General features: G+C 45.9%; 1 protein-coding gene across 4 annotated transcripts in view; it reads right to left on the bottom strand.

Moving 5' to 3' along the window:
* DDX43 (DEAD-box helicase 43) overlaps nt 1-20721 on the bottom strand; it is a 55568-nt gene extending 34847 nt beyond the window's left edge. For 2 of the 4 annotated variants that reach the window (XR_002093323.2, XM_019496880.2), the window contains exons 1-9: nt 20362-20721; nt 19713-19768; nt 18391-18523; nt 15218-15367; nt 11522-11603; nt 2470-2626; nt 2269-2387; nt 1565-1675; nt 91-232 (exon numbers count right to left, since the gene is read on the bottom strand). Coding sequence is in view for 3 of the 4 variants with exons in the window: in XM_019496880.2 (XP_019352425.1) it covers nt 91-232; nt 1565-1675; nt 2269-2387; nt 2470-2626; nt 11522-11603; nt 15218-15367; nt 18391-18523; nt 19713-19768; nt 20362-20650 (1239 nt within the window). In the remaining variant the exon portion in view is untranslated. The remainder of the gene's footprint in view (nt 1-90; nt 233-1564; nt 1676-2268; nt 2388-2469; nt 2627-11521; nt 11604-15217; nt 15368-18390; nt 18524-19712; nt 19769-20361) is intronic. The other 2 variants (XM_019496879.2, XM_019496878.2) reach the window with 2 other exon arrangements.
* Nucleotides 20722-27172: the final 6451 nt, after the last annotated feature.

Here is a 27172-nt window from a genome sequence, read left to right as displayed (position 1 = left end):
TTAGAATAAATGAAACTTTAAAAAGAAACATCAGTGTTTAATTTACCCATACCCCATTTGGTGTACTACTTTTCCCTGCTGACTACTTGCCAAATATGTTATGCTCTTCAGATTTATGAAGTTGTTCTTTTGAAGGTCATTCAGTCTACCAGGAGTAGCAATAACAATATCCACACCTTTGGTAACCATGTTTATCTGTCCTTTTCGGTCCCCACCGCCATATATGCAAATACTAAGAAACAAAAATTTCCAGAAGCTAATTAGTTTAGTTCAATTCAAATCCCTAAAAATAAGTATCACCATGTTACCTACCATTTATAAGATCTCTCTTTTGTTTTACCCTGCTCTCAAGAGGAAAAGACTTTACAATAGGCAAGGGATGCATCAAATACAATTTAATTATTTCAAATATATTGAACATATTTCTCACAGCATTTTTTTTTTTTTTTAGAAATCTTAACCTGGACATGAAATTTAAACAGTGCAAGTATGAGCTGAGTTGACAACTATGTTATTAAACTTGACCCACAGGCATAGAGAAGAGAGATGTATGATTTAAGGGGGAGGGGTAGGGCATGGAAAGGAAGTTGAGGGAACATCAACCTAACAACATAAAAGTGCAGAATAAGGATACTAAGGCTGACCTCAAATTGACATGACCACCTGATGTAGCAAATTACACCAGGGATTAGTAGCCTACTGCTTCTAGCCCAGGTCCAGCCCATCCAACCCCTGCATCCAACCCTGGATGGGCATGGGGCCTTGTTGGTGGGGGACTATCCCTATGACACTACATGGATGAGTGCCAACTGCGGGCGGGCAGGTCCTATCATCTGCCTGTCTGCCAGCCTCTGGACCTGGGATGGGTCATTCTAGCGCACAGCCAGAACAAGTTGTCTACCACCAAATTTCCCCATTATCACAAAGTGGAAACATTTAACATTTAAAAAGCTTATCACTGAAAAAGGCACTGTAACAGAGAACTGAAATTCTTTGGATAGCAGATCCGTCATTAGTTTCAACATGCAAGATAACCTTCTGAGGTAAACAATAAATGCAACACAGTTACTGTTGGGAAGAATGTCCAATACCTTATTTACAAGAGAATATCATGAAAATGTAATTCCTAGAAGTTTCAACTCTGAGGGGAAAGATAGGGAAGCTTGAATCAATTAAAGCAGCAAGATGACGTAAGACTACATAGGAAAGGAAGGTTCAGGGGGAGGGAGACAAGGAAATGTGGCCTTGAGATAAACTTCATCCTGAAAGAAAAACAGAAAATATACACGCACAAATACTCTGACATCAGAAAACATAGAAGAAAGAGAGTAATCTCAGAGGAAACCCAACTACTGAGAAAATACTGAAAAGAAACACAAAAAGAAGAGACAACTGGAATATTTAGTTACTCTATCATAAAGAGTGTGATAGACTCGAATACACCTTCCCCAAATCTCAAAGAGGGAAACTGAATGCATGCTGACTTGTCTGCTATATTAAGATAACGTATTTTGTCTGTATCTTATGGTTCAACTACTGAAAAACTGGGAAGGATAATGATTACCTCTTAATTCCTTTGTATGTATACTTTGAACATTCTGCCTCTACTTGAAGAGCCAGCTCTCGAGTAGGAATGAGGACCAACATACCTGGTCCATCACGCTGATGTCTGGGACTGCAAACAAGAATTCAATACAATTCAGAAAGAAACTTTAGATGCCCAGAAAACTAGTCATGTAAGATACGAGACAATTATCATCTTAAGAGTTTCTTAGATAAAACAGAACTAAATTTCTTAAACTAATACGTTTCATATTGTATTTTTTCACATACTATATGCACCTTTAAAAAACAGCTGCTGAAATGCATGCGGGATGCATTTGTTACACAAGGGAATGCTGCTAAGATCATACTGACTCAGCAGCACTGTTTACAGCACAAGAGACTGCCCAAGCAGCAGCTTGAGGGTATCCCTTTAACAAAGTGAAATGGTAGGGGAAAAGGGGAGAAGAAAGGAAAATAAATGTGCATATCTGCACAAGTTGAAGAGACATTCTCAAGGTGCTTCTGGGGCAAATCCTGCTGCTGCAGAGGAAGGAACTGTCCGGTCAGTCAGCTGCTAGGGGTTTAACAGAGTAGCTATATGAGTAGATACAGTACAATACTTACTGGTTATGAATGTCCTCAGGTTGAATTTTAATGCCATTTTACAATAAAACAGATAGCCTGGCTATAATATAAATAAATATAAATTAAACAAGTCCTTACATTGGTTGTGAATCCAAATGAACAAATCCAGGCATTAAATAGGCTAACGTCTTCCCTGTCCCTGTCTGTGCTATACCAATGAGATCAATTCCTTGAAGTATGATTGGCCAACCTTGTGACTGAAAAAAAAATGTCTGGCATCAAAATTACGTTTTCTTAAAAGTTATGACAACGTTAATCAGAATTTAAACACCACAGTACCTGAATTGGAGTAGGCTTTTGAAACCCAACTTTCCTGATGTTAGCCATAACATCAGGATAATGCTTAAATGCATCTTCAAATTTACATGCAGGATTAGGGATGTAGCGCTTTTCACCTCCTTTCAAGTCATCACAAGTGATATCATTATTTTCTTTTCTGCACAAAACAATTTTTTAAGAAAAAAAAATTATGTAGTTTTACAACCAGAAAACTAGAAGACCAAACAGGAACATTTACTATGTGTTCTAGTAACTGTATGAAAGTGTGATCAAGAAGTGAATATAAGATTTCTGTGTGAGGAGAGGTGCAGACAAACTACTAAATAAACCACACTACTGCTGCTTTCTTATTCCACTGTAAATGTGATAGTCACAGGAGAGTAGCACTAATGGTGAAAATATCCCTAAAAAGGCTTTAACCAGAATAGATCCTTAGAAAATCCATGAAAAACAATTTTAAAAGTTTACAAACTTAGGACAGAACAAAAGCTTGAAATTTAAGAGCTTGCAATTAAAGGTGTGGACAAACATTCATGAAAAGAGCTTCACGTACCACTCCAATTTAAAGTGCTTCAGCATTGCACAGATAAAGGTACAGGCCCCTCCCAGCTGAAGGGCTTCACAAGATGCTGGAAGGCCATGCTGTAGCAGAAATCTGCAGCTAGGGGCCAGAAAGCAGAGAGATCCCAGCATCTCAGCCTCAAACTATGATAGCAAGTCTCAAATGAGGTGCCACAAGCCCCTTCAAGGGGTGTTATAATGTGGGCACTGCTTCTGCCACCAGGTTGAAGTGCCCTGTGCACCTCCTGTAGAAGCAGATCGGGAAGCAGTTGTGGTTGGAGCTCATGTTCCTCCTGCAGCCCTTTCTAGTCTGATCCCACATACTCCTCCTGGAAGCAAATATGCATCAAGTAGGTGGGACTGTCCCGTGCCTGTTTCTGGGAAGAGCACATAGGGTTGGACTGGGAAGGACTGTTGCAACAGTGTGGTCTGGCCACAGCCCTTTACCCTGGCTGTTCAAAGGGATCAGACTGGGCTGGAGCAGCCCTGTGCACCACCTGGCTGAAGCATCTGGGTGCAGGTACAACCATGACAGGTAAAACCCATCCTTCTCCCCTCCCCTTCCTCCTCTAACCCATGGGGCAGAGGGGAGTTTTGTACATGACAAAACTCAGTTACATTTCTGTTCTTGCCTATTTAAATCAGAAAAGCCTAATACAAGCATGTATCACTGCCAAGAATGCATGGCTGCACCCTGGCTAAGAACCAGAGGGAAGCACTGAGGGAAGCAGTAGTACAACAATGGTGTTCTTAACTAGGGATGCTGCAAAGTTCCAAAGTTGTGGACGGGTGCCCCAACTCTTAAAAGGCTGAGAGTCACTGATATATGGAGGCTCCTAGGGATGGCCAAATGGGAGAGAGAGCCCACTTGCTGTCTGACCTTCTACAGCTTCCACAGGATGCTCCCTACCACAGGCTTGGCTAGTCACCTCTCATGAGGGTTTGTCAGTTATACAAGTACTGCAGTCACCTAGAGGTGCTGGGAATGGAAGCTCACTACCTCCTCACCCTGCAGTCCCCTGCCAATAGCACTGTGAGGTTATCTTTCCTCTCCTGCCTGAGAGTCATCCCCTACTGGGAAATGCTCTCCATTTTGCTCATCTTCTAGCTGCTGGGCACCAACATGGCAACACAGTAGCATGACCAAGTCACCTGAAAGGCATTTCTTTGAGATATGGTATTTGATCTTCACCAGATTACCACATGTCAAAGGATGAAGCCAAGACACTGTAGAGGACAGCTTCCTCTAGAACCACTTGTAAACCCTGTGCTACTTCTGGGCCAGGGAGACTAATAACAACTGGTGGGAGTGCATAATCATAGGGGTTTGGAATGACAAAGTAGCAGCAGCAAGACTTCAGGATAAGCCAGGACACCTTCAGAGAGATGGGCCAGTGTTGCTCCAGCATCAAGTCACAAGCAAAAGAACACTCCTGGCCACAGAGATTTGCCATCTGAAAGCCTTGATCTATTCTTTCAGCATGGGTGAGTCCATTTCTGGATCAGTCATCTGGGAGGTGTGCTGCCTGATCTAGATGGAGCTAGTATCAAAGGTCCTCTGCGTAAATTTGACTATGCAGGGTTTCTGAACTGAACATCTACATCACCATCCACTCACCATAGCTCAAAACATAATCAACCAAAAAGGCTGCTTCATTATGCTGTATCATAGTGTGGACTACCACAAAAGATTTACCATAGCTGGTCAAGCAAAAATCCATAATGCCAGGGTCTTCAGGAACCTGGTACCCATGACAATGCCAGGAGTTTGCTGGTAGCATTAAACTGGAAGGAATGACTGTTCACATCCAATGTACCCAACTGCTCCCACGGCTCATGAAACCCTACACCAGAATGGAGCAATTCTGGGCAATACCAGAATGGAACTGCTCAGCTACCAACTGAGCAGCTGCCAGATGACCATGAAATGCACCTTTGGGTGCCTCAAAGCACGGAGGGCACAAGGGGACTATCCAGATGCCAGAGAGTACCATCTGTTCTGGATGTTTATTTGCAAGGCCAAGGAATACCTTTCTAGAGGCCTGGGGGCTTGCAGACTAATACTGAGCATCAAAAGCTAAGTTCCTGGAACGTAACTCTCAGATGTCGTGGCAAACTTTTATTGATACGAGGCTGTGAAGTGAAAGGAGAGCACTCTATTAAAGACCGAACAAGTCATGGGACATGTTAAGTGATTACTTGTGAACAAAATGAACCTTTTATTATATAGTCAAAACATGTCTGCTCTTAACAGAAACCAAAAGAAAATGGTTTTTGAACTGTTACCCAACACTACCAAGGCTTGCTCACTGCCTGCCCAAGGTTAGAGTAGTGTGAGAGCATCTTGTCATGTTAACTTGCTGTCCACTTGACACCTAGACTACCTCACCACTCCCAACTCTGAGAGGCAGCCCTAGCTCCCCATACTTCAAAAGACATATACTCCCAAGTGGGCACATGAGGTAACCTGTGTCTTTTATCCAACCCTTCAATAGGCCACTTGCAGGGTGCCAAATTACTAGGGCAATAGGTGTGAGGAGAGGAGGGGGGAAGAAGATGCTCATGAATTCTATCACTATATTGGAATGTGGCAACTCACCACATGGTTGAATGGGCAGCCATCTTGGCACTTCCTCCTGGCTGCCTGTTGACTATGACTGGGGGGAGGAGGGAGGGAGGGGAGGAAGATGGAGTCATCAGGAAAGGGAGGCTCAGCTGGGAAGTCAAGAGGATGGTCTGTCAGGATGGCCCCAGATGCTTCATGTCAGTAGGATCTGAACTGTCATGCTGCAGCGGCTGGTACACCTCCTGCTCATTAGTTCTGAATGGGAGGAGGAACTCCCAAAACTTATCCTGACCCTTGTAGGTCTTCTCAGCTGTGGACAGGACAAAAAATAGAGGCTCCTCACGCTCAGTCTTGTTGGAGTTATCAGATGGCCCTGGACTAACCACCAGAGTAAACAATGGAGTAGGGCTCTAAGGCAAAATCATCACTGGACAGTATCCAGAACAACTTGTCTTAATAGTGGCAAATCACCCTCCAGGCAACCAAGACACAATTAGCATCATAGGCTCTCTTATACAGCTCCTTAAGTAACTTGACCTTGATGAAGCACTGATGCTGGTTGCCAAGCAGCTATTCAGAAGTTATCCATTCATACATGGCCTGGCTCTGGTGGCTCTTCTGCAGCAAACACTGGGTATTCTGCTCAGATGGCAAGGAGACCAATGACCTCTCTCTGCTTTCAGTTTGTGGACCATGCAGAAGTGACCAAGGATGCTGGTTTACACATTGTGGATGCAAGCCATTGGTGACACACTAAGGATCCTCAAGACCGTTTTGCACCTGAGAAGCTGAGAGAGACTTCAGACAGGAGGAGGGACTAGCGAATGCCTGGCATGCTGTCAGGCCTGTCTAAATAGACAATGTTACATGCTAAATAGAGTCCTGTGACTGTGAAGCAGTGGAGGTCTGAGTGCAGCTCCTCAAGAGTAGCGGGAAGGGGAAAGGAAATCAAGCACTGTTGGCAGACAAACCCTCTCGATTAAACTCTGCTGAAGCATGTAAATATAACTGGAAACACTTCAAAAGTTGTTCTCTTTTCCTGGGGTAATTTTGAGGCAGAATAGACCAAGTTAAATCATTTTATCATCTGGTAGTATCTATCCCCTTACTGTATGGAGTGCTTGGTGCATTACAAAGATTAAATCTGTCCATACTCTGGGTTCGAGGTGTCAAATATAGAGAATGGAGAGCCACTACATCAAGTCCTCAGGGCTGCTAGTGGGTTAAGGAATTTAGAGGCAGGGCTGGCCACAGAATCCACGGTCCCAATGGAAACGGCTGCTGGAGGCACGAGGTGAGTGACAGCTGAACTGCCACTACTCTGCTTGCCCCTTGGCTGACTGCTATGCTGTCACCTCTGCCTCTACAGTAGCTTCTGGCCACCCCTGGCTGCTGCTTGTCCCATCACTGCTGCCACAGTCCATCGCTTACCCTATAAATCTGACCCAAAAGAAGACCCACAGTTCAGATCCAGCCTGGGGTACAAGGTGAATCCAACACCCCCGTCTATGTTAACGAGAAAAGTCTAAAAAGAACTAAATATATTTAGTCAGTGGGTGAGAGAGACAGGCTGGGGAGGGGGAACGGGGGGAGAAGGGGGAAAGGGGAATGAACGTAGTTGGTCCCCACCCACCCTGCTCAGTCTCTCTCTCACCCACTGACTCCTCAATTTACATCTTCACTGACTGCCTGTCTTGCACGCATATCAGCCCAGGCTCCGGCTTCTTTACTATTCATTCCATCCAAGAGCAGCACACACCAACTGCAGATGCTTCCTCAGCCTGACACAGGGTATTTAAACCCAAAAGCTTGCTAAGAAGAATTTTTCCAACTATTTGAGTTGGTCTAATAAAAGATACCAGATTTACCCAAAGAAACTTGTCTACCTATGACCTTAGGCCAACATGGCTACAACCTACACCCTTAAGAATCAGAAACATTTTTAGTCATATATAGTCCTTGGTTCATTCCTTTTCACAATTCTATTAACTGAATTTCTGTTACTTACAGACATGCCTATGTACCCTAACTGAAATGCCTGGTATTCTCTAAATGCCTGAAAGATGCCAAGGAAGGCTTTAATGATGAAAAGGGAGTTCGGAGCACAATCGCAGAAATCCTGAGAGTAGAGCTGAAAGGGAATTCAGGAGGCCATCTAGTTCTAGTCCAAACCCCTGCTCAAGGTAGGATCATCCCTGTCAAAACTATATAATCCAAGTATTTATCTTAAAAACATCCAAAGATAATCTAAGTTATCTGTTCCAGTATTTAGTCACCCTGATAGTTGGAAAGTCCTCGCTTGCCTAAATTTTCTTTGTTGCTACTTGAGCCCATTATTTCTTAAGTCCCCTTGTGCAGACAGATCACCATACATATGGCAATCATATATTTGAAGACCATTATCAAATCATCTTTATTTTTCTCTTCTCCTGACTAAATCTCAGTTCCTCATAATGTCCTGTTTGAAACCTCTAATAATTTCTATTGCTGTCTTCTGGAGTCCTAGAATCACAGTATACAAAACCAGATACAGTACTTGAGGTGAAGCCTTATCAGTGTGAAAAAGAGTATAATTTCTTGCGACTTGCATGACAGTCCTGATACAAGTGCATTTGTACATGTAATAGCTATGCTTATATAATGCATACTCCTGAAGACTGCCTCAATATTTTGAAAAATGTATTATTCTTTTAAAAACTACCTATTTTTCCAAAGAAACATATTTAAGAAAACTATTTTTGAATATGTTATTTATTTAAAAATGGAATACAGCCATGTGGGGAATGTGCATGGTAAGTAGCTCCATTCCACAGTCTTGCCTGTCAGATTGCAAAAGCTGGTGAAGTAGAGATGGATATTTGAAAACAGAATTATCATCCTTGTTTAGCTGTAGTATTTCCTGTCTTGTGTGTGTAATGACTTCGGTGGGCAAAATGTTTGGGGAAAAAAGGATGATTATAATGAGAGTAAATATAGTACAACCCAATATGGTACTAGCTTTTTCTGCAACAATAGAAACATTGTTGACTTGCATTCAGCTTGCTGCCCACTATAATCCCATGGACTTTCATGTAATAATGCAGCCTAGGTAGCCATTCCCCAAATTATATTTATGCGTTTATGATAAATGTGGTACTTTGCACTTATCCTTACTGAATTTTATCTAACTTATTCCACACACTCTCTCCAATCTATCTTGTTTATTTTAAATCCTAATCTCCTACGAGTGCACTTAGCTTGGTGCCCTCTGAAATTTGAGTGTATGCTGAATTCAATCTTCCAAGTCATTAAGGAAAATACTGAAAAGCATCATACCCAAGACACAGCCTTAAGAAACCCATTTACTATATCCTCTCACAATTAGGCAACAAGCTACTGATGACTACTCTTCAAGCAGAACAATCCAACTAGCTCTGCATTGGTGATGAGGAGGGGGTGCATGCCAGGTGCACGTTTTACACCAGCCATGAAACTGGAAGTGCACTTCCGGTTTTGCCACTGGCTTGGTGAGGGGCTGCTGGGGGAGCCCCCCCTCACCCCCCAGTTGGCAATCTGGTGCCCCCACAGACTCAGGAGGCACCAGTCACCCATGTGTGAATGTCATGGGAGACAGCAGCAAAAGACCCACCGAAGTAGAGATGCATCACATCTGCTGTTCTCACATACCATATAAGAAGTCTGGTGGATAAAGCATGATTTGCTCTTGACAAATCCACACTGCCTGTCCTTTATCAACTGTTATTTTCTGGGACAGTGATTCCCAACCAAGGGTACCCCGAGATCCCTTTACAGGTCCATGGGGTGAACACACATACTCATGATTCACGATAAACACAGAGATTTCAAATAGGAATCCATTCAAACAGGAAAACATTTTGATCTGTTGTGGTCTTTGAGTTCATATCAACAGAAGAATTGCTCTATTATTTTTCCATAATCAAAAAATAAGTGAACACTAAGAACTGGCATTTTCTGAAGGTGTACCTCGAGTCTAAAAGGGTTGAGAACTACAGTCCCAAGATCTTAACAACACATTTCTTGATAGCATGCTCCAGTGTTTTTACAAGTATTCTAATATTACAAAAGCCTAAGTCTGTCTGTCTATAATGCTTTATTCTTGCTCTGATTGGCTGTCTCAGCAGCCAATCCAAGTGCCCTACACAGACAGGGACAGACAGTGGAGTGCCACCTTGACAGTGGGGACTGAGGGGCTGGAGGAGAAGGGGGCAAGGCCCCCCTCCCCTGCTCCTTGGAGGCAGAGGGGGACAACAGGGACTGGAGTGCTGCCATAATGGAGATGATGGAGCAGGGGGGAGGCCAGCAGTGCTGATCTCGCCCCTCCCCTCCCCTGGTCTGCTCCTTGGAGCCAGGTGCTGGAGCCCCCTCTCCCCCCCAACAACAGCCAGCAGGGAGGGGAAGCAGCGGGGAACAGAGGAGGGAGGGGAACAGGAAGGTAATGGGGGGTTACTGGTGGCTGCGTCCCGCTGCAGCCGCAACCGCTGCTGTGGTTGCAGGCCTCAGCCCTGGCCTGAAGTGGCAGGGAGGAGGTGAGGAGCGGCCTTGACCTCGGCCCAAAGCAGTGGGGGGAAGGGGGGGGAAAACAGCCCAGGCTCCAGCCCCAGCCTGAAGTTGGGTGAGGTGGTAGTGGTGGGGGAACGGCCCATGCCCCAGCCCGAAGTGGCGGGGAGGGGTGGGAGGCGGGGAAGATGGGGAGCAGCCCAGGCTCCAGCACCAGCCCAACGTGGCAGGGAAGAGGTGGGGAACGGCCCCGGTCCCAGCCCTGGGCTGAAGCAGGTGGGTGAGGGGGGTGTAAACTGCCCCAGCCCGAAGCAGTGGCGGGGAGGGCCGATAAGGGACGCAGGCCTCTGTCCCTTCCTGGCCACACCCACCCCCAGATCATGCTTGATGAGCAATTTGCTATCTGAAGTTAGATTGACCAATCTGTAATTTCCAGGGTCTTTTTTTTGGTTCTTTTTTTAAGATGAATATTAAAGATACCTTTTCTGGGACCTCACCTAACCTCCATAATGTGGCCCTGAAAGAAACTTCAGCCACTTTCACGAGTACTTTAAGATGAATCTTATCCAGCCTCCTAATTTTAATATATCCACCTTGCCTAAGTAATCACTGACTTCTTCTTTTCCTATCCTAGACCGATTTATTCCCCTCATCCTTGCTGTCAACTGTGCTCATCATGACTGTTGACTGTCTCTGTGAACACTGAAGTGAATGCAAGCATTAAACACCTCAGCTTTCTCATTACCACCCAATATTAATTCCATTTTCCAATTCAGTAAGGGACCTACTCTTTCCTCAGTTTTTCACTTACGTTGAACATATTTACAGAATGCTTTTTTGCTGTCTTTTATGTTCCTTGCTAACTGTATCATCGATTTGTCCATTAGTCTTTCTAATTCTCTTAATCTATATGCCCATAATGTATTCCTATACTCATGTTTAGTAATGTGGCCTAGTTTTCACTTTTTGTGAAGTTATTGTTTTAAATTTCAAGTCCTAGATGAGTCCACTGCTTGTTAGGTAAGTGAATCTTCTGCTGAATTTTCAATCCTTTCTTCACACCAAGACAGCATACTAAAAGACTCCAATTTAGTCTCACCACATGCAAAAGACATAAGTAGTGTCTTTAAAAAGAACCTGTAAAATAATGTTATTCTGAAATTCAAGAAAGGAAAAGATAATTGATTTACTTTTTACAGAAACAATAGCCAGTACCTGCTGGGGTTTCCCCCCAAAACAGTAATGTCTATCAACTAATACTCAACCTGAAATAAAGATCTGCAGAACTGTTGCCAGAAACAACATTTTAAAATATTTAGAAACTATCACACTAAGGCCTATCTACATGAACAATTACAATTCCAATACATGAGCAAATAGCTACTTTCACATAAAAAAAAATCTTACCGCCAATTCTCTACTTCTTCTCGTGACATGGAAGCAACCGTTGGTGATTCTTTGTAAAAGTTTTTCTCAATTGGAGGTAAATCTTAAAAACAATTAGGAAAAAGACAGGCTGCTATAAAAAATAGTTTTTGAAGATTACACTATGTGCATCTTCTAAAACAGGAATGGCCAACCCACAGCACAAGTGTGGCACCTGTGATCAGGGAAGGGACAGACAGCACAGAAGCCAACAGGCAGGAAGCCAAAAGCAAAGGAGGGGGAATTGGGAGGACAAAGTACAGCAGTAGATTGGGCAGAGGAAGGATATCAGCGTGGCATGCAAGGAGAGTATAGAGCTAATTTGTAGCACATTTGCTGAAAAGGTGGTTCCCACTGTTTTATAGCATACTAGTTTAAACAGAAATTCTTGCAGATAAAAGCCTAAAAATATTATAATCAAAATTTAAGGTTAAAGAGATCAAAATGATTCAATATGTGAATCCTCATGTACCTCACACTACAAAACAAATTAGAAGTAGAAGCCTTGCTGGGAATATAGAAACAGAATAAAATTATGGGAAAAAAAATCAGATCCTGTATAAAAAATTATCTCTCAATTATGAGTCTTTAAAAATATTCTAACAGAGCTCGCATAACACTTTACAATAAACAAGCTGCTTTAGCTGAATACATAAAAAGCACAAGTGACCACTCAGAACAGTGGTTCCCAACCTTCTTGGAGTCAGAGCACCCCAACTTTATTAAATATAGTAGCAGCCCCAGTTGAGAATGATTAAGGGTGCTGTCTCAGCTTACCTCAGTGGTTTTCAACTGTCAGTGACCTGCTACTGCCAGCTGGTAGAAGACCCCCACACATCTGCTGTACAGCCAGACCAGGAAGGGCCGTGGCATGTGAGTGCTCTCCTGCCTCATTAGAGTTCTCTGATGACTCTAAAGAAGGTGGGAGAGCGAACTCATGCTGTATCCCTTCCTAGTCTGACCCTGTAACGCCTCTTTGGCCCCTGACACATTACACTTAATACTTGATTAACTTGTTAATCACATCTTAGTGACCTGGCCACACGTTCATTCAATTAATGGCATGGTGAAACCAGGCATACGCATCAAAGTTATACAAAATGCGTGCATTAACTTTGTCACTGGTTCTGAACACACTTTTTTAACTGAACGTGTGGTATAGCCAGTGCTCCCAGACTCTAAAGGCTAGGAGGACTGGTCAGCTGATCAGAGGTCCTAGCTGAGGAAACACTGGGCTCTCCTAGCTGGGAGACCTGATCAGCTGACAGAGCTCTCAGGTGCAGGACCACAGGGTGCCCCCTCCAAAGCTCGGAGCTATGTAACAGACAGGGCTTCTAGCTACAGAAGCACATGGTGCACCCCAGTGGCTTGGAGCCCCAGCTGGATTTGGAGCTCCCAGGAACAGGGGTGCATCCAAGGCTGGGCATCTCAGCAACTACCATAGCTCCTCCAGCTAGGAGATCCGTCAACTGACGGGGCTCCCAGCAACATGAATGAAGACTGTAGGTGCAGAGGGAATCCGGGATCATGATTCAGGGCTCAACCTGCATTTGCAACATGGTTCTGTTGCTCAATTGTATGCTCAGTCCCACAATCATACTTCAATCTACACGTTGCGTGACAGGAGGTGCGACTGTTGGGATTGCACATCAAATCCCACTGCATCTTCTTTTTAACACCTATCGGGGGCTGAGAAACAGATACAAAGGGCAGGTGGAACTGTACCGTCTGCCTGTTTCTTTGAGGAACGTTGGGGAGGGGAGAGGTGGAGATGGAAGGTGCAGACCAGTAGGGGCTGCAGCATTAGTCAACTCTCCTTCCTGTTTCAGAGCTATCAGAGAACCAGTAAGGCAAGAGAACATATGCATTCCACAACACTTCCTGATGTACATGGACTTCTCACCTGGCCACCACCTTGGCTGCAGCACCCATGCCCTGGCATCCCTATGAGGGTTGAGAACCACTCATAGACAGAGCATGTCTATACCATCGCGGTGGCATACCCTGCCACTGCCTAGCTATTCCCACACACAAGCACAGAAAAAGAACAACAAAGATACTCATGACTTGATTGGTTAACCATCAATAAAGACATAAGGCAGGTCTACAACCCAGCTTTTTTGTGTATTCCCAAAGCACAAGATACACCAGTAGTGGCCAACCTTTTTGGCAGATATGCTGTAAATTAAGCTGTGTCCCCTCTCCACACAGTAGAATAGAGGCAGGATGCTGCTGTGAGAGGTGTCACTCCTTCCCTGGCCCTGCAATCACTGCAGTTTTATAATGAGTGAAAATCCAAAACCCAGAATTCAGTAGTATGTGCAGAATTAGGGAATGGTTAACCTGGCTCTTGGCAATAACGCCTACATAAACCTGGCTCTTGGAGTGACACCTTGTCTCACAGCAATATCCTGTTCCCGCTGCTCTATGTAGCTAGAGGCTTGAGCCCCCCTGTCTGCATTCTGGTACTTCCCTTGACAGACCATCCAGGGCTTGCACACCATACACAGAAGTTGCCTGTAGCATATATACAAAGAATTAATCACCTCCAAGATGTATGCTTATCCAAGTGCTTCTCAAGCTGCCTCTTACCCATTTTCTCAGCTAGCAGAGGACCAACATAGGGAAGACAGGATCGTGAAAGCAACTCTCTATCCCCGAGGCAGGAAACAGAAGCCAGAAAAAGGAGAGGGAGCCCAGGGACCCTAGCAGCAGCAGAAACAGTAGCTGGAAGAATAGCTGAATGGAAGCCCACAGGTCACAAGTTAACTCCAGGCAGGATGTCCACAGCCCATGGGCCACAAGCCGGACAACCCTGATGTAGCCCATGTGCACACTCTGTTATCTCTAACAGAACTTCAAGATGACTTGTTTCAAGTTTCATCATATTCCTGGGACCCCTGGCAACTAATTATTCTTCAGTAATCCTGGAAGGTGCAAATTGGCCAGAATTTGTAGTTCCTGATTTGAGGAGGACTTCTTATTCTTTCCTTGGCTGGCACTTATTCTTTCCTTGGCTGGCCTGGAGTGCCTCCTCATCACTTTCTTGTTTCCTTTCCTTCAGACTCAGTAACAGGACTACCCCTTTTTTACTCACCCCTAAAGTTTCTAACTCTTTAACTAAACGTAGCATGAGATTATATTTACAATACAGCAATACACATGGCACGTAATTCACTTTTAACAATATACCTAAGTCTACATCCTTGAGGTATATGCTTTCTATGCAATTTTGATTATTTATTAATACTTTGCTAGGAATTAAAAACTTTCATCTAAGACTTTCTAGAAAGCTGTATTGTTATGCCTTCCTTAACCTAATAAATTTATGTAATTTTTTAAACACTCTCCTGAACAGTTGCCAAGTTTACACCAGTCTAATAGTATAAATGGGCCTTCTTCCAACCTCACTTAGGCCCTTAAAGATGGCCACTACCACCAAGAGCACGCAGATAGATCTTTACCAGTATATTTCCAAGTTTGGAACATGCCTGTGAGTGGCAGTGGGAAGAAGACACTCCATGTCCAACAAGATTCAGACAGCGAAGAACATGCAGCTCTGTCAATACATCATAAGCTAAAATGATTTCCACCTGTAACAGATTTGTTAAGTGCAAGATATCTAAGACCATATTTTCAAGCCCAGGATCACACTCTTCCAAAACTTGCAATACTAACCTGCCCACTTCATGGCTTCATATCTAGCTTTATTTTCTCGTAGAGATGTCCAGTCAATCACTGATTTCTGTGGGGCATTTCTACACTTTACAAAATCGCAACTACTGTCCTGGGAATCATTATAGCTGAAATCCTGATGTTTGAAGAATGCTGTTGGAGAGGGGGGGAAAAATAGAAAAATAAGGATTTGGGATAAGTCCTTTCTTGAGAAATAGATGATAAATCTACAAACAATTTTATTTCAGGCCAGAAAGATCTGCAGATGCATTTTTAGGAAAGGCAAAAAAAAGGGAAGAGGTTGGGAGTGTGGGGCACTTCAACAATCTTTGGTTAGTTAAGAGAAACACTGATAGGATTTCCAGCAAGTCCCAAGCAGACCAATCAGGTAGAATGAAGGCTTACTTGGGTTTTGAGGAACTGTATGTAAAGTGGAATAAAATAGGAACTGAATTCTCAGAGTGGCAGACAGAAATACTGCTTCTTTAAACCCCTGAAAAAGTTTCTGCAACAGTTAACAAAAGCATGACTAAATTTCCCCAAAGATATCAGACATGTATAATGCCTTTATTTAAATTGATTTATTAAATTAAAACTTTTCTGGGAGAGATATTAACTATGTGCAACATGGATACTAGAGTCCCAAAATTTAGTGCTGTCTCTCAACCTCATCCTCATTTGGTTTATTGTGCTCCTAAACAGCAGCTTGCAATTAGCTGCAACATATCCTGGAAGTTTAAAGAACGCAATACTGAGTATTTCTAGCTGCTAGTTTACTACTGTCTCCAGGCATCACAGTTACCTTTACTAAAGTACACAACTCTTAAAAATTCTATTTCTACCCTCTCAAAAATGTGGAACCCAACTCTCAGCTCCAACTTCTGCCTTCCCCTTCAGTTCCTCAGACCAGACCTGAAGATGCACATAGCCTTTGCCAGCTTACAAACAGACAAAACAGCAATAAGCACAGAACCAAATCTTCAATGCAAAACAGCTGTTACTCAGATATATACAACATAAGTATAAGAATAATACACATCATATTTCTCACTTTATTACACTGTAGCATGAAACCTTACTTGATCTTTTACTCCACAGCTGTCCGACTGGCACCACATGCAGCCCCCAGTGGGTTAAGCTGTGGCCACTAGGCTCTGCTGCCAGGGTCCTTGGGCCTCCTCTATTCTTTTGCTGCCTGCCCCCACCCTTGGGAGCAGGCCCACCTGCAGTCAGCAGCCTGGAGACTCAGGGCACTGGTGCATTACACTGGGGGAGGAGTAGAAGTCTACATGGCACAGTGTGTGCCTGGGGGCGGCAGGCCTACTTTACTCTTTTCATGGCAAAAACCCATGCAATTTACCTATGCCAGTGGTCATCAGATCCTCTTGAAGTTGATCCTGGGCTGACTGAGCATGTCATGTGTGCATGCCCACCCCTCTAGCCCAGCAGATCAGTCCGTGGGGGAGGGAAAAGGTGGAGGCCCAGGGGGCACGTGCAGCGGGGCTCAGGGCACAAAGCCCAGACTGCAGCTACAGCCACCTCCACTGTGCACAGGTCGGGGGGCATGTGCCCCCTCCAAACGCGGGGCAGCACTGGTGGCTGCAGGTAGGGAGTGGGAGCAGGCCCTGCACAGCCAGGGTGGGATGAGGTAGGGAGCCACAAGTGGCTTGTCTGGGGGATGCAGGAATGGGGGCACGCAGCCTGGGAGGATCTGCACACAAGGCAGGGCAGGCTGGGGCCAGGGATGCTCTGGGCTCTTCTCAGCCAGGCTGTGCTCAAGCTGGGTGGCTGCAGCAGCTGGGAGTGGGGCCATGGGGTGGGGGACCATACCCCCCCCAATCCTCACTCCCAGCACTGCTGCCAAGTACAGCATGGGCCAGGCCCAGCAGGAACAGCCCGGTGCAGCCTTCCCACTCCCTCCCCAGAGACACGGGAGTCGGCAGCTGGCAGGTGAAGGGGGAGGACAGATGCAGTCTACAAGGCTGCGCCGGTTCCCACTGGGCCAGGCCTGCACTGCACTCGGCTTGGACAGTGGTGACGCTGGAAGTGGGGACACCCTGCTCCCAGCGCCTCCACTGCAGCTGCTTGGTTTGAGCACAGCCCAGCCAGGAAGAGCCCGGAGCTTCCCCGGATGTGCAGATCCAGGGGCATGTGCCCCCTCCCCCCGTAAGAGCCGCTCCTGGTTCTGTCATCTACCCTACACTCACTGCTGTGGGGGGGGGGGGGGGGAGAGAGAAGGACAGGGGGGGATTGAGGACCCAGCAGTGAGGGAGGGAGTAGGGTAGGACTGGGGCTTCAATCTGCCATGCCTGCCCCACCCCCAAATAGCCCTTTCCCCTCCCCCCTCCCACATTTACCTGCTACGCAGGAGTGGGGGGGGGTAGATCTTCAGTTCCTCTTAAATTCCAAAAGTGACCTCCAAGCTAAAAAGGCTGGAGACCACTGACCTATGCTGTTGCCTAATACAAAAGCATAAATAAGTAGAGCTGGAAGGGACTTCTGAAGGTCATCTAGTCCAATATGCAATAATTTCTAACAAGGGTGGACAAACCTAATCTCTTCCAGAGATGGAAGATTCCACCTCTATAGGTAGCATGTCACAATGCTTAACCTAAAAGCCAAAGTTCTTCCTGATGTTTCTCTTACATTTTCTTTGCTGTAATCTAACACTACTACTCGTCTTGTTCTTGCTGTCCAAAGAACAGTCTATCATCCTTTTCATACACACCCTTCAGATATTTGAAGTTCACTTTCTCTTCTCAAGATTCATTAACACCAGTTCTTTCAGCCTTTCCTTGTATGTCATGCTTCCCAGACCTCCAATCGTTTTTGTTGCTCTTTGTTGGACACTTATTTGTCCACATCTTTAAGTGCAGTGACCATATACATGTAAAGAATTATTATGCAATGAAGTAAAGACTGTGACCTGGTATATTTCTATATTTGCTGAAGGTGCATGGGACCAGTATATATGCCATTTATAGAGTTAAAGAAGATACCCTAACTTTATTTAGGCTTTAATGATTCCAGATAATGCCAATGTAAGGTTGCTTAAAGCAAAAATTCTTGTATTACAGTACAGCCCATAACCCCCACCTCAGCACAAATTACAATTCCAATGTTATTAAAAAGCACTTGATTCAGGAAAGACCCTGGGTGCAGCATATATTTCTTACCTTTCTCAGTTCTTTCTGCTGGGTAGGTTTGGCTGCACCTTTTAACAAGATCATCAATCAACATTTTTGCTTTGTTCTGTGTAACATCATTGCCAAAAATCTTTACTTCAGCCTCATGTTCTCCCCTTATAATCTAGATTTAGAAAGCTGTACATTATTAGGTAGCACTCCACTCATAAATTATAACATATGCATATAATTCCATTCATTGTTTTTTCTTTAAGTTTGCTATTAAGCGAGATGTATAACAAAAGATGGGATTTCAAATTTTATATTTTGTTCATTCTAATTGTCACTTAAAAGAAAAGGAAACATCACATTATCAAACTGTATTTTACAGATTAAATAAATGTGTGCGCTCATTTTCTTGTTCTTTATTGTTCTCCCCCCCCCCCCCCCCCCCCAGAAAAGACTAGGTATAACAGTGATAACATAAGTAACCTCATGATGAAGAATTGGTCAAGTCAGTCTCTCAGTTAACCCTACAGCTATTACTCTGGATAATGCTTCTAGGCTTTAGTGGTTGCCACGTGGGGCAAGGAAGGAATTTTTTCCCCTCCTGCAGCTGTGTGTGTCAGTGTTGTTGTTTTTTTTAAGCCATCCTCAGAGGCACTGGATGTTGGCTACAGCCAAGGTTGGAGATTGGGAATGAGCTAACCTAATGCTCCTGCTAGGAGTTAAGTCATGAGGTTCCAAGCTAGAGGGTCTTGCCCCTCCACTCAGGGTCAGACTGATTGCCTTATTTGGGGTCAAGAAGAAATTTTATCCCATGGTTAGATTAGCACAGACTGGGGGGAGGGGGGGGGGTTTGCCTTCCTCTGGCCCTTTTGGAATCTCTTGAAGAATATTTCTGGCAACCTTTGCTGCAGAACAAGATGTTGGCTATCATGGACCCCCTGCTTTACCCAGGGCCAATTAAGGCAGGGGTGGGCAATTATTTTGGATGGAGGGCTGCTTACTGAGTTTTGGCAAGCCATCGAGGGCCACATGAGAGGCAGCCAGGAGCAGACAAATATTAATTTTCCAAATTTTTTTGGGGCCCCCACGGGCCGGATTGAATGGCCTGGCAGGCCGCATCTGGCCCACAGGCTGCATTTTGCCCACCCCTGGATTAAGGTGTTATATCAGGGTTGACTCTGTAGTTTTGGATTTGTACAAGATGGTTTGGCGAGGGATAATCCTGCCTCAGGTAGGGGGTTAGACTAGATGACCTCAAGAGATACCTTCCAGCCCTACTTCTCTGCTATGATTCTCTAAGAAGAATCAGCACGTTCTGGACAGAACCACAACAAAAACACTTGCCCAAGCATGGCGTGCCTTACCTGGATTCTTGACCCCGATAAATCCTCCAGTTCCCTTATTTTAGCTCCCCCTCGACCTGTTATAAAACACATTGCACAGATTACAGCAATCCTGCCCTCATCCCACCAGGCCCTGCATCTCAAAAGTATCAGTCACTGTCATTAGAATTGTTTTTTTACTCTGCCACCAAAATGAACATCTAAGGGCTTTAATTACATCTCATAGATTCACACTAACACATAGCCCGGAGCAGTTATACCTTAGTGCCGCACAAACTAGGCAGCACAGATTAGATAATCCTGCCTCAGGGTGGCATAATTTTGAGCCACCTAACCGGTGCTTCAAACTAGTTTCAGGTGTTAACAGAGGGACAATCCAAGGGCTCAAAGCTCCAGGAGTGCCCAAATTACCCTGTAACAAGGCCCTTACATTTCCCCAAGAAGGGGAAGGGCAGTTCCTAACCCACCAGCAACTAAGGGAGCAGGTTTGTGGAAACTCCAGACAAGGGGCAGGAGACAGAGAACACCCCAGGGCAAACACAAGAGGGTGCAAGGCAGACACACTGGGGAAAGCCCACTCCGCGGCAGGAGGCGCCTGGCCCGCCTGTCCCCTTGCCCCCGCCTCCACCGGCCTGTGCATGCGCGTGGGGCGGGTCACGGCGCCCCGCACCTATGAGCGCCCCGATGACGGTGCTATCCAGGCGGAATCGCAGCGGCTCCACGCCCTGCTCCCCGCGGCGCTGCCAGGTTTGGGGCCCCCGGGCGGCGGCGGAGCCGGCTTCGGGCGGGCGCCAAGCTTCCAGCCGCCGGCCACCCCGCGCCTCCGCCCGCTCGGGCTCCGGGCTCCGCGCTTGCTCCCCACTGCCCGCGCACGGGGCCGGCGGAGGCCGCCACTCGGGCAGGGCGGCGGGCCCACTACCCCCGCCGTCGCCGTCGCTGTCTGCCTCCCAGTCCGACATAGCAGCGCCGCCACCCTCGCGCGTGCGCCACGCGGGGAACTTTCGGCGGCGTGAGGTGGAAAGCGCTCTGATTGGCCCGAATGCTGCAGCTCCTGCGACGCGATTGGCTGTTTCGCGCCAAGGGCTCTGAGGCGGGAACGGGTAAAATGGCGGCGCCTGCCCTGCTATTCTGTGGTGAGGGGGGATGGTGGCGCAACATCTTCCCAGCTGCGGGATGGAGCAGAGGCCTCAGGCAGTTCCATTGGGTGCCCCCACAGTGCGGATCCCCTTGATATGTGCCCGCGTTTCGGACAAACAGGGTTAAAGACCAGAATACTCCTGGCCTCATGAGGACATGAATGCCCCTCTCCACACAGGGAATCATAGGCATCCTTGTCTGGTCTTAAATATGCAATGATCCGTACTCCTATTCAAATCTGAAATTGGAAGCTCAAAATTATCACATGTGCTGAAAAAAGTGACCGTACACTGAAAAATTATGCAAATTAGCCTTGTTTACTTTTTCTTGCTTGCTGTATCCCCCAGTCAGTGAGAGCTGGGTCAAAGCTGAAGCGTTTCTTGATTTGGAGGCGAGCACTCATGAGGAAGTGCTGACACCAAACCCAGGCGTTGGTTAAGACTCCCTGAGAATGACTTGAGGTTTGCACATACTGCATTAATTAGCTGGCTCAAAAAATGATCGTACGTTTTCACTGTTACTGATCTTGCATCATACAACAGTTGGAATTATTGTACAAATACAATAATTATCAGGCACCTGGCAACACTGATCATACGTGTCATTGTGCCCCTTCCCTCTGGGGTCATGGGAGCACCATGCATGAACCCACCAGAACATAAGAGCTGCCATTCGCTGGGTCAGGCTCTGGGTCCCTCTTGCCCAGACTCGTGTCAGCTTCACTCTGTGGGCGTTGGCCTATATTCCCAATGCACGTCAAATAGGCTTGTGCCATGCAGTGGCAGAGAGCAGTTGCCAAAACAGAGTGAATGGCATGACCAGAGTTTTTCCACTGTTGCTCTCTCACTTGCAGCCTCCAAGGCAGCAGATGAACAGCAACTTTCCCCACACCCCTTCCTCCACCTGGAGTCTCGTCCCCATAAGCCAGTTCTCAACTGTGGAGCCGCAGCACTTGGGGGTGCTGCCAGATCCTCTGAAAGTAGGGTTGTCAACCCTACAGGATTGCCCTGGAGTCTCCAGGAATTAGATATAAATCTCCAGGAGACTGCTGAGAGTCACCTGGGAGATAAATGAAAGGGCATTCATTAAAATAAATATTGAATCTGATTTATACAGTAGTCCAGCGGGTTTTTAAAATGTAATAGTAATGTGTGTTTGCCTTCCTGATGTAAAGTCTACACACCGTAATCTGTAACTGACATACGCAAGCACTCAGGCATATTTGTGTTGCATGTTGTGGGCACCCTGGTGTTCTGGAAACCTCTCGGAATAGATTCAAACAGAGTTGGCAACCCTATGTGAAGGGTGTCGTGATGCATGAGGAGCTAAGCAGATAAGGGCATGTTCAACCTTGTCCCCACCTGGCTTATGTCCCACTCCCATTGCCTGGCCCCTCTGCAAGGCAATAAGATCTGTAATATATAAATTAGTGTAACCCGGGTGGTACTCCAAAAGGTACCCCCTTTCCAATTGAAGGGATCAGAGCAGGTGCACAAGTGCTGTGGGAGGTATAGGGATTCTCCTCCCCTTATAGAGCAGAGCCAGAGCACCACTGGGGACTTAACCATACCTTTTTATGAGGGAACATAACAGGCATAATCAGGGGGGGTATAGTGGACACCACAATGCCCCAAGGGGCAGGATTCAACAAAGGTTAGACACTTACAATCATTGGCAAAAAACAGGGTTAACAAAATATAAAACACAAACAACAGAGCAAACAATATTGGTTGGGGAAATATAAAAAGGCACAAAATACAAAATGTCAAAGGAATATAGGGCCTGGGTCACCTGGAGGGGGAGGAAAAACACAATGGCTCCTGTCTACTGCAAGAGGAACTTCCCCTCATTAGCTCACTCACTCCAAGTCACCAAAGCCAGGACTTGAACTTAGATCTCCCACATGGTAGGTAGGAACACTGCTGCACAGCCACCACTGCTAGTATTGTTCTAATCTGCTAGGGGTCTTGATCTTCCTGGAGCCCTGGCCTCACGTCAAGCTGCCTGGCCTCTGATTGGAGGAGCTGGAAGCCAAGCTGGGACCCCTCAAGTCGCTGCTCAGATCCTCCTGCTGGCCACAGCCTCTTGTAGGGGATCCTGGAGCCCAGCAGGATGCCGCTCTTGCCAGCCACACACCGTGCTGCTGAGGGTCCAACTGCTGCCTGCTGGTCCTGCTCCTTCAGGCTCTTCTGGGGCAATTGCTTCTGGCTCAGCTCTTCAAAGCTCCTTCCTCATAATCCCTCACTGGTCTCTCCCTGAGTCAGCCGTGCTGCCCCTTTTATCCCCCTCCAGGTGGCCCAAGGGGCCAATCAGGGGACATGAGGGGTGAATCTGGGCCTGATTAGTGAGGAAAGGGAATCCCAAGTCCTCCAATCATCTTTTGCCCTTTCAAAACCCCTGGGCTAGATCACTGCCAGCTAGCCCATCACATCAGCTTTTGAAACTGGGTGCCCCTCAACTCACAATAGTTATGAAGGAGTGCCTGAAGTCTAAAAAGGTTGAGAACTCTTGCCTTAAGCCATTCTCTACCCCTGCCTCAAGCCATTCTCTAACCATGGAGAGTCGTAGGATGCTGCACGAGGGTCTCCTTTGGCAGGAACAGAGATGGGGCAGCATGATATCCCTTTGTTATTGTTTAGGTTTTGAATAATATGCATCTTAAGGGGAAGTGGAAGGAGATGAGTGGGTTTGGGGATAACTATGGTCCTCCTGTGAAGAAGGAGGTATGGTTGGGAGAGACTGTAAAGGAGGGAGAGGACTCCCCAGCATGTGGGGCAGAGGAGTGGGAGTGGGTAGGGATGTGCAGGGCAGAAAAAAAATTGGCTGCTGTCTTCTGTGGGTTGCAAAGGGAGGCTGGGTTAGGTGGATGGGAGAAGGGGGTGACCTTGGTCAGAAGCTAGGTAGCAGAAGGAGGTAGGGTAGACTGCTTGGGAAGCTGGGGGTGAAGGGATCTTTTTTGTATTTTATTATAATATTTTACAATATTTTTATAATATTTTACAATATTATACTTTACAATATTTTTGTATTTTATTTTAATATTTTACAATATTTTAATAATATTTTACAATATTATTATAATTTACAATATTTTTGTATTTTATTTTAATATTTTATTCTGCTTTTGTAATTTTTTGCCTTGTATTACCTCTCTGAGCCTTTTTGGGGAAGGGTTGCATATAAATCTAATCACACATAAATAAATGTACACAGTTATGGTAGTGCTGAGGTGATGTAGTTGCAGTGATGGTCCAAGGAAATGTGTGAGGGACAAGAATTCCTGTGGGTGATATCTTTTATTGGAACAACAGCGTGGTTGGGATAGACATAGGCAAGCTTTTGGGTATCATGGTACTCTTCCTCAGCCTTTATGAGAGAAGCAGATTCCATCTGTTACTGCTTCCATCTGCTACTTAGCTCTGCTGTGTGCTTTTCTCCCAGGCTAGGGACAGAAACTGGTTTAAACCTGTAACAACAGACATTCAGTGCACATAAACCAGTTTCAAAATGGCTGAAACCAGTTTGAGATAAACCTGGTTGAACGTAGTTGTGGGCAACTCAAGTCACTTTAGTCACTTGACCCCCGTGACCAGTCTCGCCAACTGGGGGGGGTCCCCCCTGCGGCACTGCGGGGGGAGGGGGCAAATTCTGCTGACCAGGGGAAGGGTCCCCCTGCGGCTGATCTCACTGCCCATGGGGATCCCTGTAGCCAATCCCGTGGCAGCCAATCACTGCAGCCACTTCCAGGAATGGCTACAGCTGGTTCTGGGAGTAGCTCCAGCAATTGGCTGGCACTTGCAGTGTGGGTCACCGGTGCTCCCGCCTGCCTATTGCCTAAGCGGTGTGTGTGGCTGGTCAGGGGGTGCACCAGCACTCTCAGGGGACATGCACCCCAATGCACCCCCTACGCATAGCCACTGAATGTAGTATCAGACTGAACTGATTTGGCTCAACCTGGCTTATGTGATGTCTATCACAGACTCCTTGCTTGTTTAAGTTAAACCAGAGACCCCCAGCATCCCAACATGCTCTCTGGGGTGGGCTCTCTGCTGCAGCCCAGACAGTCTGGCCCCGCCCCTCTTCTTCCCAGCCAGAGCAGGGACAGGCAGAGGCAGGGGCTGGGGTCCCCAGAATGATCTCCGTCGGCTTCCACAGAGACTTTGTCTTCTACCGGGGGCAGCCTAAGCCATGGGCGACTGTTGCCTCTTAATACTGGGGGGCACCAGTGGCTGATCATTGATATGGGGGGGTGTGGATCCCCCAGTGGCCAATCACTGACTGGCGGAAGTGCCAGCAGCAAAACTGGAAGTGCTGCCGGTGCTTCTCTTGGGGGGGGGGGGAGGGGGGGGGCATGGCTGCATGCATCCCTTATGCGTCGCCAATGGGCTAAGCTCTGCTGTAAATGCAGTGAGCAGAGATATTTAAATAAAATCTGTGCCATGTGCAAAGAAAAAAGGTCAGGAAGCCAAGGACTGTAAGCAGGACTGGCACTGCAACCTGTGCAGGGAAGAGGGGCACATCTTTAAAGATTGCCCCATCTCCTTTACAAGCAAGGCAAATTACAAAGAAGATCCTCAGGGTGGAGTTGGACCCAGAGCTAAACAGATAGAAGGTGTGGAAAGAGACCAAAATGAAAGTAAAGCAGAGATCCAGGCAGTGTCCTGGAGTTCACATTGTCCCATAGAGTCAGCCTAGAAGCCTCTCTATTTCATCTTCATGCCAGGGTGCTGAGAATGCTCTTTTTGAGGCCATGCAGCTCCACACTAGTGCAGAAGTTCCTAGAAGACATATTAACCGAAAAGTTTGTTATACTGTGCCTACTCTGTGTAGTTTGTTAGATCAAAATCTTCATACATTTTCTATTACAGTATCTTTAAAGTTATAACTACAAATTAAGCATTAAGACAGTTCTGCAAAATTCCTACTAAAAATAACAGTCACCCAACAATATTCTTCAGTTCTCCCATACTCCAGTCTTTTCAATTCTTGTGTCCTTCCTCTCACTGATCCATTTCTGGTCTCCTCCTTACATAGACTATCAACTTCTAACTGTCCCTCCTTCTAGTGATTCATTTTTTGCCTCCTCTTTGATGAATAGTGTCCCAGTCAGTATTTTGAGACTGTCTGATTAACTCTTTTATGATTCTCCCTTCCTGTGATGGAGGCTGATGCCAATTCTTTTTTCTGCTTTTGAGAGCCAGAAAGCCAAGGAACAGGAGGAAAAAGATGTGAACTAGATAATCCAGCCTGGATAGAGAGATCTTGGAGAAACATCTAGGGAAGGAGCAGCTGGGTGACAAGGAGGCTTTGAAGGAGCAGCTAGTTGATGTCTAACAAATCTGAACTATTTAGTTTGCATATCAGTCATCACCTCTACACCCTTTCTGTTCAGTTCTTGTCCCCTAGACCCTTCCAGCTGCTGAGTGGACTTCTATATCTTTCTGGCCCTCCAGGATACTGCAATGGGTATTTGTGACTTAGCAGCTTTATTCCACTTTTGATTTTTCTAGCTGCTGCCACAAGGAGGATTTGTTTCTACAACTTTACTCTTCATGGGAGGTGACCAGAAATGGATCAGCAAGAGGAAGGGAGACAAGAGTTGAAAAGACTGGGAGTTTGGGAGAAGAACTGATGAATATTGTGGGATGACTGTTATTTTGAGTAGGAATTTTGCAGAGCTGTCCTAATGCGTAATTTGAAGCTATATCTTTAAAGATACTGTAATAGAAAATATATGAAGATTTTGATCTAACAATCTAACAAGCATGATGGCAGGTTGGCCCACTGGGAGTGGCATGGCAGGAAAAGGCAGCAGCTGAAGAGAAGAGTGGACAAGAAAAGCTGAAGAGGAGCGGAGGCTGCAGATAAAGACAACTTTAACTGCCAATGGGAGGCAGATGGGATCAATGGTGAGCAGGTATGATTTCCTGGAAAAAACTACTGCTTGAGATTTCAGAGATGGAGGCAGAACATCTAACCAGCCTGATTGTTTTCTCAGACTGAAAGGCTTGGGAGTTGACTTACTGGGATGGAGAACAGTATGAGAACTTTTGTAAGAAATATGCAGAGGAATGTAGGAGGGAGGAATTAAGAGGGATAACATTTATAGCAAGGGAAAAGTCAAGAGAAAGAGTGATTATAGTTCAAGTGTACATGGATTTACTAGAGGCAGAAGACAGAAAGAAAGATGGAAAAATATGTCCGAAGGGTAATGTTGGTAGAGAAAGTAAGGGACAAATATGGTATCTGGATGGGGTCTTGGAGGGCATGAATAGTGTTAGAAGCAGAAAAGTGGAGCCCAGGTGGGGTGCTGCACTTCCTGTCAGTGATCTAGAGGTGGGCTA

Source organism: Alligator mississippiensis, chromosome 1, assembly GCF_030867095.1.
Source record: "Alligator mississippiensis isolate rAllMis1 chromosome 1, rAllMis1, whole genome shotgun sequence".
Taxonomy (NCBI): domain Eukaryota; kingdom Metazoa; phylum Chordata; order Crocodylia; family Alligatoridae; genus Alligator; species Alligator mississippiensis.
The sequence above is the reverse complement of the archived record's forward strand: the minus strand, read 5'-3'. Positions and strand labels throughout refer to the sequence as shown.